Source organism: Oncorhynchus gorbuscha, linkage group LG01 (assembly GCF_021184085.1).
Source record: "Oncorhynchus gorbuscha isolate QuinsamMale2020 ecotype Even-year linkage group LG01, OgorEven_v1.0, whole genome shotgun sequence".
NCBI lineage: Eukaryota > Metazoa > Chordata > Actinopteri > Salmoniformes > Salmonidae > Oncorhynchus > Oncorhynchus gorbuscha.
The window spans coordinates 81,709,301-81,730,204 of NC_060173.1; the positions used below are offsets into that span (position 1 = coordinate 81,709,301).

Genomic DNA, 20,904 nt, shown 5'->3' on the forward strand with positions numbered 1-20,904 from the left:
AATTTTGATTCAGGAACTTGGGCCTCTTTCTAGATCTCCGACTATCCGCACTGAAGATTACTGACATCATGATTTGACCTAGTTTTTTCCCGAGTTCCCAGTTGTCTTGATCCCACGACAACTCTCTGCAAAATGCGTCCTTCACGGTTTGAAAACAGTGACGAACATCACACGTAGCACCAACAGCTATGTGGGGGGAGGGTTCTCAAAATCTTGGAGCTGGGAGCTAGCGGACCGTTCAAACCGTTTTTGCAATACAAAATTCTCCATATCTCCAAGGGAGGCGTGATAGCGACATGATTTCAGAGGAATGGCGACGCGAGACAACCCGTCTTGTGACTGTTGAATACTGCACACTGCCCTAACTCATCTGGACAAGAGGAATACCTATGTGAGAATGCTGTTCATCGACTACAGCTCGGGATTTAACACCATAGTACCCTCCAAGCTCGTCATCAAGCTCGAGACCCTGGGTCTCGACCCCGCCCTGTGCAACTGGGTACTGGACTTACTGACGGGCCGCCCCCAGGTGGTGAGGGTAGGCAACAACATCTCCACCCCGCTGATCCTCAACACTGGGTGCGTTCTGAGCCCTCTCCTGTACTCCCTGTTCACCCACGACTGCGTGGCCACGCACGCCTCCAACTCAATCATCAAGTTTGCGGACAACACAACAGTGGTAGGCTTGATTACCAACAACGACGAGACGGCCTACAGGGAGGAGGTGAGGACCCTCGGAGTGTGGTGTCAGGAAAATAACCTCACACTTAACGTCAACAAAACTAAGGAGATGATTGTGGACTTCAGGAAACAGCAGAGGGAACACCCCGCTATCCACATCGATGGAACAGTAGTGGAGAGGGTAGTAAGTTTTAAGTTCCTCGGCATACACATCACAGACAAACTGAATTGGTACGGCAACTGCTCCGCCCACAACCGTAAGGCTCTCCAGAGGGTAGTGAGGTCTGCACAACGCATCACCGGGGGCAAACTACCTGCCCTCCAGGACACCTACACCACACGATGTTACAGGAAGGCCATAAAGATCATCAAGGACAACAACCACCCGAGCCACTGCCTGTTCACCCCGCTATCATCCAGAAGGCGAGGTCAGTACAGGTGCATCAAAGCTGGGACCGAGAGACTGAAAAACAGCTTCTATCTCAAGGCCATCAGAATGTTAAACAGCCACCATTAACATTGAGTGGCTGCTGCCAACACACTGACTCAACTCCAGCCACTTTAATAATGGGAATTGATGGGAAATGATGTAAATATATCCCTAGCCATGTAATGAATTTCCTCCTCTTCTTCCGAAGAGGAGAGGCGAAACGGATCAGAGGACCAATACGCGGCGTGATAAGTGTCCATGGTTCTTTTTAATACATTAAGGTACACATGAACAACTGACTACAAAAAAAACAAGAAATGTGAAAACTCAAAATAGTCCTATCTGGTGCAAAGACAGAGACAGAAACAATCACCCACAAACACACAGTGACACCCAGGCTACATAAGTATGATTGTCAATCAGAGACAACTAATGACACCTGCCTCTGATTGAGAACCATACTAGGCCGAAACATAGAAATACCCAAATCATAGAAAAACAAACATAGACTGCCCACCCAACTCACGCCCTGACCATACTAACTAAACACTTCCGGCGCCGACTGAGATGGCCGCCTCGCTTCGCGTTCCTAGGAAACTATGCAGTTTTTTGTTTTTTTACGTGTTATTTCTTACATTAGTACCCCAGGTCATCTTAGGTTTCATTACATACAGTCGAGAAGAACTACTGAATTGCTCCGCCCTCAAACGTAAGGCTCTCCAGAGGGTAGTGAGGACTGCACAACGCATCACCGGGGGCAAACTACCTGCCCTCCAGGACACCTACACCACCCGATGTTACAGGAAGGCCATAAAGATCATCAAGGACATCAACCACCCGAACCACTGCCTGTTCACCCCGCTATCATCCAGAAGGCGAGGTCAGTACAGGTGCATCAAAGCTGGGACCGAGAGACTGAAAAACAGCTTCTATCTCAAGGCCATCAGACTGTTAAACAGCCACCACTAACATTGAGTGGCTGCTGCCAACACACTGTCATTGACACTGACCCAACTCCAGCCATTTTAATAATGGGAATTGATGGGAAATGATGTAAATATATCACTAGCCACTTTAAACAATGCTACCTTATATAATGTTACTTACCCTACATTATTAATCTCATATGCATATGTATATACTGTACTCTACATCATGGACTGCATCCTTATGTAATACATGTATCACTAGCCACTTTAACTATGCCACTTTGTTTACTTTGTCTACACACTCATCTCATATGTATATACTGTACTCGATACCATCTACTGTATGCTGCTCTGTACCATCACTCATTCATATATCCTTATGTACATATTCCTTATCCCCTTACACTGTGTATAAGACAGTAGTTTTGGAATTGTTAGTTAGATTACTTGTTGGTTATCACTGCATTGTCGGAACTAGAAGCACAAGCATTTCGCTACACTCGCATTAACATCTGCTAACCATGTGTATGTGACAAATACAATTTGATTTGATTTGATTTGAACACGGGAAATAAAGGTCAGAACGTGACAAGCCACTTTAAACAATGCTACCTTATATAATGTTTACATACCCTACATTATTCATCTCATATGTATACGTATATACTGTACTCTATATCATCTACTGCATCTTTATGTAATACATGTATCACTAGCCACTTTAACTATGCCACTTTGTTTACATTACTCATCTCATATGTATATACTGTACTCGATACCATCTACTGTATCTTGTTTATGCCGCTCTGTACCATCACTCATTCATATATCTTTATGTACATATTCTTTATCCCCCTACACTTGTGTGTATAAGACAGTAGTTTTGGAATTGTTAGTTAGATTACTTGTTGGTTATTACTGCATTGTCGGAACTAGAAGCACAAGCATTTCGCTACACTCGCATTAACATCTGCTAACCATGTGCATGTGACAAATAAAATTGGATTTGATTTGATATGTACACCACCTCACAGTCATCTCACATACAGTATGTAACATAGCAGGCACTTCAATCATCCTCTTTTACCAAACATTAAAATACTGTTCTGGCCTTCCCTTCTATTTCTGTTCAACTCTCCATTTTGCGTATCTTAATGAAACTCTGACATTGTCCTTTTTGCCTCAGTGGATCAAGTTAACTTTTTCTTCCTAAGTTCCCAAAATAATTTGGGAATTGGTGTGTAGGCCTATTTGGCGTGCTAGTTAGGCTCTAAAGCTTAGGCTTAGGCTACGCACTAACATGCTGACCACACCGTGAGCGTTGCAAAAATAAATGTACATAAATGTTATCCAATCATTGCAAACACACTGCTCGTGAGCGTGTGCGTTGCCAGGCGCTAAAAGGGAAGTTGGTTATATTTGTGACGCTCAACGTGCTGCAAGTCCTGTCTCTAAAATCTTCTCATTGGATTTTAGGAGCATATACCCATGTGGCTGATTAAAAGATTACATGACGTCCACACTCCAGTCAGTTGTAGTAATTCACCATAATGTTGGTTGCCAACCGCCAAATAAAGTCCAAAGAAGAAGAAGAAGCCTGTAGGAAGGAGGAGAGAAGACGAGAAACAAATTTGGTTTACAGTTTTATCTGTGGATTAAATGTCAGAGTAGAGGACCTTGTGCATTTCAGACAAAATAACAACCTAACATTTATATCCCAGGACAAATTAGCTAGCAACAGCAAGCTAGCTAGCTAAATTGCCATAAAAGTTTAGTGCTTTTTGACCTGTCCACAAATTGTTTTGATATTTCAACCTGCGTGTCCTGATTGCTTCTGGTGTAGGTGAACAAACCCTGTTCCCAGTACTTAATTTGGAAACCAAATTAAATCTGTTCGATAGTAACATGTTTTCACAACGAAACATATTTCATTAAACTGTTGACAGCACCTCTATCTGGGCGCTGGAGAAAGAAATTAAGGAGAAAGGGGACGAGATGGAAACTCATGGTGGTGAGATAGTCTGTAGCTAAACGTAAAGTGTCAGTCTATTAATTACATTTAAAAAATGTCCTATTACTAGGCCATTCAAAATCTAAAACAAATTCACTGTAAATGTAGGCGAGATCTGAATGTGTTAAATGTAGACAAATTATGTACCAATGAAATATTAAATCACTATTTAAAAGAAAAAATATTATGCCATGTGTAATATGCGGTTGGCTGTGTTTTTTATAATGGCACAATCATTACTGTAATTCAGGTTTTTTGGGGAGCTTGGGCTCATATATCGGCCTATGCTTATGCATAAGCTCTAATATGCATGTGAGTGTTTTGAAATAATCATCACCTTAGAAAGCGCATTTTGTTGTTTGGCTTTGAAACAACATCACCAATGACCATATTTCCCACCCAGTTTCAACCTACTGTTGAACTTCTTTCTTCAAGTTGATCATTCACAGTGAGGTGAGTTTTAAAAGCACATACTGCTTTGATGATAAGTGTTTGTTGTGATTTTCGAATTGCATTTGCATTGATGTCAGAGTGGTTAAAGAGACAATTGAGCCATGAATACAGAGCCATTATTAGCCTGACGATCGTTGGCGAGTTGGGTAGGCTACTACTAATGCATGCATTCTTTGCTTGCTTAGAGGACAATACAGTGCCACTGACATGGCCCGCTACCAAAATCTGTGGGTTCTCCTTCACATGGCCAACGTAAGTCAAATCAAATAAAATAAAATAAAATGTATTTATATAGCCCTTCGTACATTAGCTGATATCTCAAAGTGCTGTACAGAAACCCAGCCTAAAACCCCAAACAGCAAGCAATGCAGGTGTAGAAGCACGGTGGCTAGGAAAAACTCCCTAGAAAGGCCAAAACCTAGGAAGAAACCTAGAGAGGAACCAGGCTATGTGGGGTGGCCAGTCCTCTTCTGGCTGTGCCGGGTGGAGATTATAACAGAACATGGCCAAGATGTTCAAATGTTCATAAATGACCAGCATGGTCGAATAATAATAAGGCAAAACAGTTGAAACTGGAGGACGGCCCGTCGGGAAGTCCAAGATCCAATTGCAGAGGAAGATGTTTAGTGCCAGGGTCCTTAGCTTAGTGATGAGCTTTGAGGGCACTATGGTGAGGGCACTATCCTCCACATCCTGTCTACATTGTCCCCAGTAGAAGGATTGGTGGGTTCACTTCAGTCTCTTGGTAACACCAACATGTCCTATACCAGGGCATCCATGGTGTAGCTCGAGCACTACTTCTCTCAGGACCTCGGGGAATACCAACTACAAACGAGCCTCACCTGTGGCTGGTTCCAACCTGCTTCTTTTTAGTGATCCATGTCTTATTTATAACCTAGGCCACTATGACCACAGTTCCCTCACTATGGGTGACTGCTCCACCACCTCATCGCAGGGGGGCAAGATCTTTCCTCCACCCAGCCAAACACCATTGTTGGTCTCCGTCTCTCTCCAGATGAAATCTCGCGTCTTGTGACGGCCGGCCGCCCAACAACCTGCCCGCTTGACCCTATCCCCTCCTCTCTTCTCCAGACCATTTCCGGAGACCTTCTCCCTTACCTCACCTCGCTCATCAACTCATCCCTGACCGCTGGCTACGTCCCTTCCGTCTTCAAGAGAGCGAGAGTTGCACCCCTTCTGAAAAAACCTACACTCGATCCCTCCGATGTCAACAACTACAGACCAGTATCCCTTCTTTCTTTTCTCTCCAAAACTCTTGAACGTGCCGTCCTTGGCCAGCTCTCCCGCTATCTCTCTCTGAATGACCTTCTTGATCCAAATCAGTCAGGTTTCAAGACTAGTCATTCAACTGAGACTGCTCTTCTCTGTATCACGGAGGCGCTCCGCACTGCTAAAGCTAACTCTCTCTCCTCTGCTCTCATCCTTCTAGACCTATCGGCTGCCTTCGATATATGTGAACCATCAGATCCTCCTCTCCACCCTCTCCGAGTTGGGCATCTCCGGCGCGGCCCACGCTTGGATTGCGTCCTACCTGACAGGTTGCTCCTACCAGGTGGCGTGGCGAGAATCTGTCTCCTCACCACGCGCTCTCACCACTGGTGTCCCCCAGGGCTCTGTTCTAGGCCCTCTCCTATTCTCGCTATACACCAAGTCACTTGGCTCTGTCATAACCTCACATGGTCTCTCCTATCATTGCTATGCAGACGACACACAATTAATCTTCTCCTTTCCCCCTTCTGATGACCAGGTGGCGAATCGCATCTCTGCATGTCTGGCAGACATATCAGTGTGGATGACGGATCACCACCTCAAGCTGAACCTCGGCAAGACGGAGCTGCTCTTCCTCCAGGGGAAGGACTGCCCGTTCCATGATCTCGCCATCACGGTTGACAACTCCATTGTGTCCTCCTCCCAGAGCGCTAAGAACCTTGGCGTGATCCTGGACAACACCCTGTCGTTCTCAACTAACATCAAGGCGGTGGCCCGTTCCTGTAGGTTCATGCTCTACAACATCCGCAGAGTACGACCCTGCCTCACACAGGAAGCGGCGCAGGTCCTAATCCAGGCACTTGTCATCTCCCGTCTGGATTACTGCAACTCGCTGTTGGCTGGGCTCCCTGCCTGTGCCATTAAACCCCTACAACTCATCCAGAACGCCGCAGCCCGTCTGGTGTTCAACCTTCCCAAGATCTCTCACGTCACCCCGCTCCTCCGCTCTCTCCACTGGCTTCCAGTTGAAGCTCGCATCCGCTACAAGACCATGGTGCTTGCCTACGGAGCTGTGAGGGGAACGGCACCTCAGTACCTCCAGGCTCTGATCAGGCCCTACACCCAAACAAGGGCACTGCGTTCATCCACCTCTGGCCTGCTCGCCTCCCTACCACTGAGGAAGTACAGTTCCCGCTCAGCCCAGTCAAAACTGTTCGCTGCTCTGGCCCCCCAATGGTGGAACAAACTCCCTCACGAAGCCAGGACAGCGGAGTCAATCACCACCTTCCGGAGATACCTGAAACCCCACCTCTTTAAGGAATACCTAGGATAGGATAAGTAATCCTTCTCACCCCCCTTTAAGATTTAGATGCACTATTGTAAAGTGACTGTTCTACTGGATGTCATAAGGTGAATGCACCAATTTGTAAGTCGCTCTGCATAAGAGCGTCTGCTAAATGACTTAAATGTAAATGTAAATGTTGGTCGGGATCAGCCTGCTATGGTTCTATCCACCTACCAGTGTCTGCTGGCAACAGTGCCAGCACTTCACAAGCATCTGTGCGCTCACAATGCTTGCACTCAGGACCAAGTAAAACATTTAAACGTGTTAACCATCGCAAGGCTGCCGGCCCAGACGGCATACCTAGCCGTGTCCTCAGAGCATGCGCAGACCAGCTGGCTGGTGTGTTTACGGACATATTCAATCAATTCCTATCCCAGTCTGCTGTTTCCACATGCTTCAAGAGGGCCACCATTGTTCCTTTTCCCAGGAAAGCTAACCGAGCTAAACAACTATCGCCCAGTAGCACTCACTTCCGTCATCATGCCATTAAGTGCTTTGAGAGACTAGTCAAGAATCATATCACCTCCACACTAGCTGACACCCTAGACCCACTCCAATTTGCTTACCGCCCCAATAGGTCCACAGACGACGCAATCACAATCACACTGCACACTGCCCTAATCCATCTGGAAAAGAGGAATAGCTACAGTATGTAAGAATGCTGTGTATTGCCGCTTTTCATGTTGTCTGCAGCTTGTGAGGTGTGGAAACACTCTGTTGCTTTTATGAATTTTGTCTTGCTGCTTTTTGTTCTATGTTGTTCTGTCTGTATGGTACGTCTTGCTTCTTCTATGTTGCTCTGTCTGTATGCTATGTCTTGCTTGTCCTGTGTTGCTCTGCGTGTGCTCACTGCTCAATGATGGTCTATATTGTAATTGTTTTTTATAACCTGCCCAGGGACCGCGGTTGAAAATTAGCCGGCTGGCTAAAACCGTCACGTTCACTGAAACGTTGATTAATGTGCACTGTCCCTGTAAAAATAAGATAAACTCAAGCTCAAACAAACTCAATAGTATTTCACCCGTGTTTTTTTGTACACAAATATTTACAGAGGCCTCCAATCAAACTACGAAGGTCTCTGTGACATCATTCTAGCCAGGCGATGTCGGTGCACTCGAGCTACGTCATGATCCATGTCTCAAGGGTGTCCGATAGTGAGGTCACGGTACATTTCAGATATGTTCTAGTCTACTTTAGTTGAAAGGATTGGGGTCCAGTGGTCTATTAAAGCCATGTTACTTGAGCATGAAAAGATATGTCAGAAGGAATCTCATCACAGCTTAATCATTGTTGTACAGTGCCGGGGAGTTCTTTAGAATAATAGTGACACGCTTTTAAAAAGTGGGTTAAAAAGGATAAAGGATCCAGTGCGACATTAATGAGACATTGCAGTCAGTGAATGTAATCAAAGGTAAAACACATGAGGTGTTTCTCTTTGTTTCACCTACAGGGGTATCTGAATTCAATTCAAATGACTGTTAAGATTAGGTATCAGACAATGAAAAAGCGTCATCATTACAATTGAGATGTTTTATTACAAATTCACGACTTGAAAAGTGTGTTGATGTCACTTTATGACATTTTTAACAAGGAATGTATACTAGTGTGAAAATAATGATGCAGGCATCAGAAAAAGTCAAATTGCTCAAATACCAAATGGATGTGAACATACAGAGCCAATATGTGAGAAGAAAACAGCAAGGTATTTACAGAGATTGCACATGGTGCATTTAATTACAAGTAACTCCTGTAGGTCTAAGCCCTTTAGATCGCCTTATCTACTCAGCTAACATATGGAATTGGTCATAAAATGTATAATTTAGCCATTTGATTTAGAATTTTAGGACGCGTGTGAACAGGCACAATGGTTTCAACTAGCTACCACATACACAAAGTCGAAATTACAGTAAATATCATCAAATAAATCATTAAAAAACTTTGTGGCTGTGGTAACTAGTGACGACCAGGTACAACTCCAATATAAAATGTTTTTTCTCGAAGTGGCCTGCATGTCCTACTTATATCAGTACACACCTAACAACCAAATCATTCTGAAAGTTATATTCAATCAAATAAGCCACAAGCAGCAAATAAGAGCATTTTTCAAAACCAAATTCGACACACTTTCTTTGACCAGACAAAAAACTCCTGTGCTTGATGAGCAAAAAATAAATAAAATGCCCAGTTGTCCCTCTCGCTTCACCTCTCTGGCCTTTAGCAGAAACACACAAGGAGCTATTCAATATTCAAAATTCCATCACCATGTGACGCGGTGGTGTTTCAATCGACTCTATAAGTTTTTTCTGTGTCGAAATTGAACTTAAAATAGCTTCTATTTCAAATGTACATTTTTAGCAATAGTAAGCTTTTTAACATCATAGTGGTTTTCAACAAAGAGAAGATGAAGAATTGTCTCGGTTAATTTGTCAATCATAGTCGAGTTGTCAGTGCACTAAATCACCCTAAAGAAGAACTCTTAAAATAACTCTTAACATGCTTATTATAACTCTAATTGTAGAGAGGATCTTGGTACACCTGCATGAAACAGAACAGGTGTAGATGACTAATCCTGTTACGACTGCTTTATGAAGTAATCCGTGGTACTGCTGCTGTGATGCCGTGTCAAAATCAACAGGTTGCACTCGGACCGTTCATCAACACGCTGCCAACGATGGACACACGGAAAGACGGAAACAACCTTCTACATTTGTAAGAAGGAAATCAACTATTCTCAGAGCTGCATGAAAATATGTTTGACTGAATTTCAAAACGTTATATCCATCTTCCTCTCTCAGCGCACCCACCAAACCCAACACAAATACATATAGTAGTGTACATTAATGTGCAAAGCAAGAAATAAAATCCAATATATGGTTTCCATAAATAATTCAAAAAATTAATTGACTTCTAGTAAGAGCATGATTAGCTGTGACCATGGCTTTATTCTGTTTTATACAGCATTGGTGATGTGACAAAAAGGCAGCCAGGTGAGGCTGTAATCAGTTTGTTCTGCTCCCTCTGTGTCTCTGTGTTCTATTAGCTGGACTGTTAATCCCGGCAGTCTGTTCCCTCTAGGTGGTCTGGGATGGGCAGCCCTGTGAGGACGGTCAGACACTTGTTCCACACATTGAACACGGGACAGACTGGCTGAGCGAAGGCGATGTCGAACGTGTACAGGTGCTGTGAGCCGGCGCCATCGTAGAAGGCCAGGGAGCCAGCATCGTAGTCCAGCAACACCCCCACACGACGCAGGTGGGGAGACGGTTCGATGGGCATCTCCTTGCTGTTGTGACGTACTACCCAGGAGTTGTTGCAGCGAGACAGTACCCACGAGGCAGAGTTCTTGCCGATCCACTCATGTTTCGGTGCTGACTTGTAAGCAACGCCCACAGCAAACCTGATAAAGATAGAAAAATAGAATATTGAATGTTGATGGCTCATTTCCTGGTAGTGGTCAAATTGCACCGATGGGAAATGATAGGCCTAACGTCCTAGAGATATTTGATTTTAAGATTGCGTTTACTATAGTGTAACAGAGACCATGATTGGATTTCCCAATCTGATTCTCACACACATTTGTCTCTCCAAATGTTCTAGTCTGATGTACTTTAAACACCACAGGTTCATATCCTTACCATGTGCTCCCTCCTATCAAGGCTTCCCAGTAGTGGCGCCCGCTGTCGATGTACACATTCCCTGTGATGCCATAGCTGCCCTGGCTGGTGAAGCGGTCCTGAGTGTGGCTCTTCTTGGACAACGTCTCGTCTCGCTCCACTGTCAGGTTGTCATGGGAGACCTTCAGCTTCTTGTGAGCAGACTTTGGGTCCAACTTGAATGGTTGACCTGTGAATTGACCAATAATAGATTAACAGTAAACAATGGTAAATATGCTATCTCCATATATCAAATCTCCAAAGATGCTTAATGATATCAGCATGGTGCAACTATTCGAAACGCAAACATACTGTTGGTCTTGAGTTTCCAAGGCTCACTGCTGCGACTCCCTGCCTGATTGATGGCCTTGACGATGAACATGTACTTGGTGCCACACTGGAGTCCATGCACCGTGTAGTGGTTCTGCTTGATGTTGGGCACAATCATCCAGCTATCAGCCGAGTTACACAAACCTAGAGCACAGACAAAGACAATCAGTTAATGGCAGATGAGAGCGAAAAAACAACCACCGGATTGTAACAAAAAAACAATGTAAAATACATTTGTTGAGATAAGAACACCTCCAATGAATCCTTCTCCAATTGTTGTCATTAAATCAAACAATAGCATGACCTATTCACTGTAGTATGAACAGGCACTGGGGCAGAAGAGGGCCAATTGCTTGATTCAGCATGCTGTAACCCTGTTAGGGTGATCTATTCCAACAGTCTGTCACTTACATGAGCCACAGGGAAAGATTCAGCCCATAATCTGCCTGTGTACTCTTGCCTAGAGTCTGGTGCCAGAGAGATACAGAGCAGAGATCTCTGATATCTTATTATCCACACAATGAAATGGTTGTTGCCCCCTTGCTGAAATGACACATTATTTATTTGATCAGGATGGTGCAATGAAGGCCCTGAAGCCAAATACAATAAGAGGCTTTCTATGTATGATTGCTCTCAAATAGCCTACCTTTCATGATTTAAATGTTGTACCACAACAGACGTACTGTACAGACACACCCAACATACTGTGCTGAGGGCATCTAGACAAGAATTGTATACTTACTGACAACATTGGCTTGTCCGGTGAAGATGGCATACTGAAGCTCATAGGAGACGACACAGAACTCGTCATCAGACGTCCAGTGAACAGTGATGGTGTCGTTCGATGCCGTACACAATTCCGCCCGGATTATTGGGGGATTTGGTGCTGCAAATAGAAAAGTATAGTTACTTTTATTCACGTCAGTTCCTGGTATGTGTCATTTAATGACAACAGTGATGGACAGTTGTCATAACACACAGAAGAGTACAGTACTGCAGATGAACACAATCAGTGTATTTTCTTATGTCCAACGTGTTATGTGCTTTGGGATTGGAGATCTTAGGTAAATACAACCAAGCCCACTCTTGCAAGTGACTTTTACTCCGCTTTATTTTTTGTTATTATTTATTTAACTAGGCAAGTCAGTGAAGAATTCATTCTTATTTACAATGACGGCCTAGGAACAGTGGATTAACTGCCTTGTTCAGAGCAGAATGACAGACTTTGCCAGCTCGGGGATTCAATCCACCAACTTTTCGGTTACTGGCCCAATGCTCTAACCACTAGGCTACCTGCCGATTCAGGTGGTAAAGTTGCTGCTCCTTGAGCTACAACCCACTGCCTCAATACAGAACAGAGGACATGACACTCTGCTGAGAATGTCCTAAAAGCCAGAGCAGTCAAAAGCCATTTCATTCAACTGTAAACAAACCTCAAACTGTATCTTCTAAACTTGTGAGCATTTCGTTGCCCTCAGGAAGCACTCAACAAAGCACCAGGAGGATTACAAAGTCAAAACCACTGTACACGCCACATAGCTTCTGACATGGAATGCTACACACACACACACGCACACGCACGCACGCACGCACGCACGCACGCACGCACGCACGCACGCACGCACGCACGCACGCACGCACACACACACACACACACACACACACACACACACACACACACACACACACACACACACACACACACACACACACACACACACACACGTGGTAGTAGAGTAGTGGCCTGAGGGCATAGACTTAATGTGTTGTGAAATCTGTTCTGAAATGTATTGTAATGTTTTAAAAATGGTATAACTGCCTTAATTTTGCTGGACCCCAGGAAGAGTAGCTAATGGGGATCGATAATAATTACAAATACAAATACAGTGTAGCTGTTTTCACTTTGACTGTTAAAGATATAGATAAACAGGGATTGCAATACACCATCATCTCCTATTTCAGATCTGAGTTATAGATACGTTCTTAATATCCTTAACATCAAGGATCATGTTCGGAATTGCGTTCACCTGTGAGGTAATCCAAGCTTTCCAGCATTTTCTTTTCCCTTGTGAAGTCCAACGCAAACGTATCAAAGGTGTCATTTAGGTTGATCTCTGGTATCAGGATCTGAGAGGATGCTGTTGCCATGGACACTCTGAAACCCAAAGATACAGGATTCACGTGACATTTTTCTTATTACAACCTGTGACTCTCAGTCAGTTGGGGTTTGGAACGTTATCACCACAATCGGTTGACTTGATAGCTCACCTTTCACAGATGCTTTTGGCTGTTTGCAGGAAGCGGGCATGGTCTGTCTCCTTGAGGGTGTGATCAGCATGAGTGATGAGGGACGACGATCTCTCAATGATCTGCTTGCAGCTGGCGATCTGCTGGGCTAGCTTCCGCAGCCGTATAGCCTGAAAAGAAAAATGGATGATTGAATTCACTGGTGCAGAGGCAGGTACAGTAGACCTGCAGTATCAAGTCTACAAACCTACTTCTCAGGCTACTGCGGCTTCAGATACTGAAGGACTAACCAACGCCCCAGGTTCAATTGAGTTGACATTTCCTTCTTTAATGGTCACAGTCACGGTCACGGTCAAGAGGTCATTCATTTGTACATAAACATATCACCATTTTCTCAAATTCAAAGCATGCTTTTATTTCATCACATCTGCTTAAATCATTATAAGAGACACACTTTGAGGATGGCATGAGGAGAATCTACATCCTCCATAACATCACCAAGGTAACAGAGCCATTACTTCCTCCCCTCTGGGAGTATGGCTGCTTGCCCCCTCCGTCCATCGGCAGGGAGCAGAAAGCAGCCTCTGACTCCTGACTGTGACATGAGGCACAGGGTGAGGAAGGAAGCAGTGCTCCTCAGAGGAATCACAGGAAACAGGTGTGATGTGGCTCTGAACATGGCACAGCATGCCAGAGCCATCCCTCCGAGCCCCTCAATGCCTCTCTAATGACACTTATTTAATTTTTTTATCTAAGCTTTATTTAACTAGGCAAGTCAGTTAAGAACAAATTCATATTTACAATGACGGCCTACCCCGGCCAAACCCTAACGACGTTGGGCCAATTGTGCGCCGCCCTATGGGACTCCCAATCACAGCCGGTTGTGATACAGCCTCGAATCGAACCAGGGTCTGTAGTGACGCCTCTGGCACTGAGATGCAGTTCCCCCAATATTGGGGGAAAGGGATGGAAACCACTAAAGGAGCAGAGTGGATTTGTTTAAGTTTCCTAAATGCTGTGCCGACAATACTCCCTTACTGTTAGTAAGCATACTACAGGATACATACTGTATTGCACGTACACAACCAAGCTATTACAGCTGGATCAGTCACCACAGCACTGAACTGACAACACTTTTTCATCAAATCTGAATTCCAGAGGAAATTAAATCATGCATTCTAACAAAGAAGCCGACTCTGGTTAATGTTTGTCTCTTGAGGTAGGCTATATAGTCAGTGAAAGTTGTGCATCACGAGCAGAGACTTATGGTATGGTAACAACGTACACTCTCAGAAATAAAGGGTTAGATTAGTTTTTTTTTAAAGGGGTAGGAACACTTGTCACTGTAGTGGTATCCTGTAAGTGTAAGGTATAGTATATCCTATGTACCTTTAGAATGGGGGCATAATTGGACCCTTGTTATTTGTACCTTAATCGGCTGCCCCCCCCCCCCCCCCCATAAGACACGTGTCAAACTCATTCCATGGAGGGTCGAGTGTCTGCGGCTTTTTACTCCCCCCCTTGTCATGAATTGGTAAGGATCTCCCTCACCTGGTTGTCTAGGTCTTACTTGAAAGGAAAAAAACAAAAACCAACAGACACTAGGCCCTCCATGGAATGAACTTGACACGACCTGCCATAGGAGAATCATATGAAACCCCCTTTGGGTTCCAGGTAGAACCCTTTTTACAGAGGGTTTGACCTGGAACCCAAAAGGGTTATCCTATGGGGACAATTGAAGAACCCTTTTGAGGCAGGCGTATGTTGAATGTGTAGTTTTACCCAAACACAGTGGTCTGAATCTCCTGGTTTGCAGTTCCAGTATGGTGGCTTGCAAAGTGATATGTAATTTCTATTGGAATCCAGCCAGAGTAAGGATATCCAAAAATGTGAACTTTTAATCATCTGCTACCTGCATTTAGAATGACTGCCAAGGTAGGAAACATTTTATAAATGTTACTACCTAAACTATCCCAACGGGAACAACTCAGTAACCGGTGCAATAAATCAAACTACTAACAGATTGTATTCTTTCGTTATGTATGTTATGTATCTTTGTGTAGCATGAGATCAATCAATCAATTTACATGCAAAGACACACATATTGAAACAAACAGTTCTAAAAACAACCTGCAATTAGCATGCTGGGAAATATGATAATGATGGCCGTTGTTTTTGAGATTGTGTGAGAGTGTACATCCTCAGCCTTAACAGAAAGTTCAACCTTGGGGGCACGAGGAGGATGAAGAGCAAGACTGAGAATCTCCCAAGGGATAGGCAGCCTGACCCATCTGCCCTCCTCAGTAACCATCAAAACATACTAACGCCTAAGAAATTACCTTGCCCTCCTTTATCTTGGTGGCTATCATCTGCCTTCTCTGCTGTATGATGTCGATCAGGAGGTCACATTCTTCAAGGAGCTTGTTCTCTTGTCTTGATGCGTTGCACTTTGGAAGAGATTAGAACAGGGATGGTCAAATATATTCATGTGGTAGTTGATGGTTTTTCATTGCGGTGGCTTTGGCCTGATACAGGATAAAATATAGTACAATCAAACATTTACAAATATTCATTGTTAAAATAAAATAATGCTCATATACAGTAACAAAGCCACTCTGGCTCGTATGAGATAACAGTCCACTTGAGGCAGAAGATCTACCTAGGGTTTCCCAGATTAGATCTACACAATACAGTCATCACACACAGGATAGCACAGTGCCGCAGGTGAGAATCAGCAGAGCATAGTCATTGCAGCAGTAGTTCTGTGTTCCTAAATACAGCCAGAGCTGCTACATGGCCCAGTCTCTCTTTCAGCTCTCTGTGGGCACGTTGTGTCATCAGTGTCATTTTAGTCCCTCAATTGGTTCATGCACAAACGTTTTTTTGCTGTGTTCTATCATTCTATTCCCCAAATAACCCTTTACCATGCACATACACACAGACATTCAGCACGCTACAGTAAGATTAGCCTATATCCTACTTTATACAGTTAGATTTACTGGCATATCCACTTTATTGTGTACCCAGTGAACATATTCATCCCAGTAACTGTGTCCGTGAGATAACATTATGTTACACCGAGAGCTTGGGACTATAAGGTTCTATCTGCATTTTTGTCAAACTTGAGTAATTGACATACCTTATTCTTTTCAATGTACTCTACCTATATAGTGCTCTAGATACCCCAATTCATGTTGTTAATTTGAAAAGAATACTAGATAAAAAAAAGTGCTGACACCATTTAAACCAGTGAGGGTTCGGAACTTTAGAGCTTTTTGCAGATACAACCTTAAAGTCCCAAGCTCTCGATATGTCACAGTTCTCTAACATGTTCGCCGAATTGCAAAGTTTTGCATTTCACATAATCTGGTGAGCTTGAATGCTAAATGACAATATTGAGGTTTGGGGCAAGTTCTTTTCTTAAACCAATCAGAGATATTCCTTTTCCTTTTCTATGCACTTTATGTCAGCAACCACTGTATCTATTCTGGCACTTAATGGGTTAAATTTGACAATACTCACAAGGAAGAAATCAACAAATCATATCATCAAATAATCAAACATTAGAAATGACACAGCAACTGGGAGATGTGCCACATAGCCTAATAGGGAAATAGATAAACATCCTTACCTCCACATGTTGGCAAGTCTGAATCAACTTGCCCATCAGAGTTTCCAACTCATTGTTCCTCTTGATTAGATTGCTGAGGTTAGAGTCCAAGGCTTGCTGTGGAAAAAAAGAACAGAACAAAACTATGGACAACAGAGTATGTAACTGAAAATAATGTTCCTCTAGCAAACTGTACACAGTTCACAACATTTAGAAAGAACGGGGGAAGTCATAATCACAACCATGCCTGTTCACTGGTGGAAGATGACAAACTAACAGAGAATCCCTTCGTAGGGTCTGGTTGTGTACCATTTGGTGTGTGATCAGTCAGTCAGTAACCTCTGTGCTAGCCCCAATGCCAGAGCTCCCATCTTTCTGCCTGCTCACTAAGCTCCCAAAGTCGAGAGGGACAAGAAGAGCATCTGCCAGAGATTTAGTCAACTAAACCATGCATGCATTAATCACCCACCGATGGCTCAGATCAAACTCTCTCACAGCTTGACTATCTACGGCAGAGCTGTACATCTACAGCTCTACTCTATGGCTCAGGTGAATATTTGGGAAGTTCTCTTTGGCCGTTATGCATCCAGAAGGTTCTTTACATTGTATTATTGTCTGGCACAATGATTTAGATTGCAATCTATTACTCTTCTCCATGAAGGATTACATTGTCTTGCCACAGGGTTTATGCAGTGAGGCGTAAGGAGGACACAAGAGCATTGGTTAGATGTCTGAGAGGGTTATTTGTTAACGGTATATGATCCTGGATGAGTTTAATACTGTGATTATGCTCCAGGAGAATTATTACGTGTGTATGGGTCTATAGATAACATCATGAGCCTACTTCATTGAATAAACACAGTAAGCGAATACAAAAATGGAGTAGTGTACCATTATGTTGCCCTCTAGATAACAGTCAATTGAAATGAACAACTTGTTGAAATACTATTTTTAAATCTAATACTATTTTTTAAATCATATTAAGTACAAGCCCAGATGTATGATCTTAATTTGATCAGCCTGTTGCAGGAGAACTTTCATGCAATGCAGGACATTTTTAACTTGTAGTATATTTGAGGTTTGTCATTTCCACTTTGAAATTTCAGATTTGATTTTCCCTTAGGAAATAATGTATCATCTCCTACAAAAATGTACATTAATTATAATCCACATAATAATTCACATTTCCTGTTGTAGTAAACTGGCTCAAATTAAGATCCTACATCTGTACTGTATGATGAAAAGTTTAAAGAATTGAGTGAACAGAGAGCATGGAACTTTGGAGATCTGAAGGTGTCTGTGAAGTCACTGTTTAGCTAATGGTGGGGAAAGCTCTCTCAGGTCGGCCTTTTCGCATTGCGATTTCATAAGGGTCTGTGCGTCAGCCGTCAGTGTGTACAGAAATAGCATATTCTTTTTTTTACTGCTCTCACCAAGATTATTTATTTATATTCAAGCAGAGGTGATGAAACCATAAGAATAGTTCTGTGCTGTTGTAGATGGAAGGTGAAGGGGACCGACCCGGAGAGCCCTGGCTAGATAACAGCTGAGCAAGCTGAAGTAGCCTCACCAGAACAACAACACACACACTACAACGCAATGAAAAATGCTCGAATGCAGTTCCTAAAGTATGAATGGATGTGTTATAATAATTGAATCTACCGAAAAAGGCAATTATATACAGCAGTGTGTTAATTTGTATGTTTGCCTGTATAGTTGTATAATGCACTTGAAATAATTGCCTTGGTGAAGAAAGTTTACATAATGCGAAAACAAAAGACGTCATAGAGGGTATAGTAATGAATGATATGCCTCTTGGTGGGTTAACACTCTGTTGCCAGGCCAAAACAACATTGCTTTATGTAAATAGGGTATTTCCCTCGCTCTCCTGTCTCTCTTCCATAAACGTTTGACAGTTAGGGTGACATGCCAGTTGGCATTTCAACTCCCAACAGGAGATAAAGCATCCACTTCCTCTCAGAGATGATTTATCCTGTGCCATTAATCTGAGAGGATTTGGATCCCTGCAGAAGCTCCCAGAACAACTCTGAGAGGAGAGACAGCAGGCCCATGCTGGAGACTAGATAACCCACTCTGCCAACTCCATCTCTCTCTGTTACTCATTTTAGGTGGACGTGGCCTCCTTTAGCCTTTTAAGGGTTGATGCACAGTTTTTGATCGTGGCCACTGGCAAGTCATCTACATGGTGAATTGTATTGTTTTGCATGTGAACGCACTCTTCCCAAGAAATGCACTATTTTATCATATATTAACAGTGTTTGAAATAATAAACCAGGCTGCTGCCTGCCTTTTTACAATCGACACAATCAAAGCATTCACCGTCCTTAGATCAGGCGGTAAAATTATGGGAAAGTTGGCAGGACAGTTTCCAAACATCGACAGTGGTCTGACCTGTCCGGTTTTTGTCAGAAAGGAAGAGAGACTGAGCAAGCCAAAGTAAGGTGTGGGACCAAAAGCATTCCTCGTCCGGAGGAAGCAGCTATTCTTCTCTCACCACGTCTGGATTACTTTAGGAAAACAGAACTCCATTGCAGGGAACTGTATAAACATGTTCTATGGTTGAGGCAAAAAGTTGTACAATGAATCATTATAGTAGCGGAAATGAAGTTGAGAATCTTTCAATGAAAATATGAAAAACATGTCAGATGAAAGTGAGGGCAAAATGTAAAACTACTGGAAAATCTACAACCAATAACGATCAGTCTCATTATATAAAAGGGAAAATGTATTTTAACCTCCTTACCCTCTCTTCCCACCTCTCTGCATTCATTTTTTAAACATTTTATTTTACCTTTATTTAACCACGCAAGTCAGTTACGAACAAATTCTTATTTTCAATGACGGCCTAGGAACAGTGGGTTAACTGCCTGTTCAGGGGCAGAACGACAGATTTGTACCTTGTCAGCTCGGGGATTTGAACTTGCAACCTCCCGGCTACTAGTCCAACGCTCTAACCACTAGGCTACCCTGCCGCCCCATTCATCCTAAGGTAACATAAGAGATTTCAGACATGTACAGGTATCTAAATACTACTGCTACGTCTTGATTCGTGTTCTTCCTACGTTAGTCAGAGAGTGCTACAGTGCATGTGCCCTCTGGGATGTAACCAAATAGGGCAATGATGGGGGTTGGCAGAGGACCATCAGCATACTGTAGTCTAGCTTGTCAAGACTTGTGAAAATAAGAAATAGGGCCTGCTAAGTGTAATTAATTTAGCAACACATGTAGGTTTCTTTTTGCATTGAGGCCTATGGCTGCATCTCCATGTTCAAATATATCTTATCCTTTTCAAAAAAAACTCTCTGTTTAACATTGATTTATTTAGATAGGATTATTTTGTACTTTGGCTGTTGTATATTTTATAGGTTTAACTTCAAAAGGTGAAGCGGGTTGACTTTTCAAAATCAAGACAATAGCCCCATGTGACAGACACGGAGCACATAGGACAGTGCTGCAACAACATCAAATGAAGCCAAGACCAGGTCATCCTAGCCCCACTGTGTATGCTGACATGGGGAGATAGTATGACAATACCTTGGTACTCAGGTCAGGGGGAATAGAAACAGACAAAAAGTAATCATGCACAAGGGTATTAAGGTCTATGACGATAAGTAAGGACCAGTGTGGTTGTGACATTACAATTGCCATGCTCAGGATAACTTCATCCATTTGTTTCTGCCTCAGAAATTCTAATCAGATATATTGTAGGATTTGTGGTGAAAAATGAGACCACGCACACTGCTAGCCGTTTTTGTAATTTGATCAGCAACTTACTGTATTAATCAACAGTATAATACTGTATAAATTAAACAAAGTAGATTATTGTAGAATGCACAGTAAAGTACTGTATTTGTTTTACAGCAAACTAAAACACCTTTCTGTAATTTCAACAGTAAAACACTGTAGAACGCACAGTAAAATACCTTATTTTTAAAAAACTATTAATTATGTTGCATTGTGGGAA

At 43.0% G+C, this 20,904-nt stretch overlaps 1 protein-coding gene across 7 annotated transcripts in view; it reads right to left on the minus strand.

Moving 5' to 3' along the window:
- Positions 1–8,594: 8,594 nt before the first annotated feature.
- Positions 8,595–20,904, minus strand: part of LOC124043555 (E3 ubiquitin-protein ligase Midline-1) — a 58,713-nt gene continuing 46,403 nt past the window's right edge. For all 7 annotated transcript variants that reach the window (XM_046362262.1, XM_046362279.1, XM_046362287.1 and 4 more), the window contains 8 exons: positions 16,941–17,036; positions 15,649–15,756; positions 13,331–13,479; positions 13,090–13,217; positions 11,805–11,948; positions 11,045–11,206; positions 10,715–10,922; positions 8,595–10,476 (listed from right to left, as the gene is read on the minus strand). In XM_046362262.1, the coding sequence (XP_046218218.1) occupies positions 10,128–10,476; positions 10,715–10,922; positions 11,045–11,206; positions 11,805–11,948; positions 13,090–13,217; positions 13,331–13,479; positions 15,649–15,756; positions 16,941–17,036 (1,344 nt within the window). In that variant the 3' untranslated portion in view covers positions 8,595–10,127. The remainder of the gene's footprint in view (positions 10,477–10,714; positions 10,923–11,044; positions 11,207–11,804; positions 11,949–13,089; positions 13,218–13,330; positions 13,480–15,648; positions 15,757–16,940; positions 17,037–20,904) is intronic.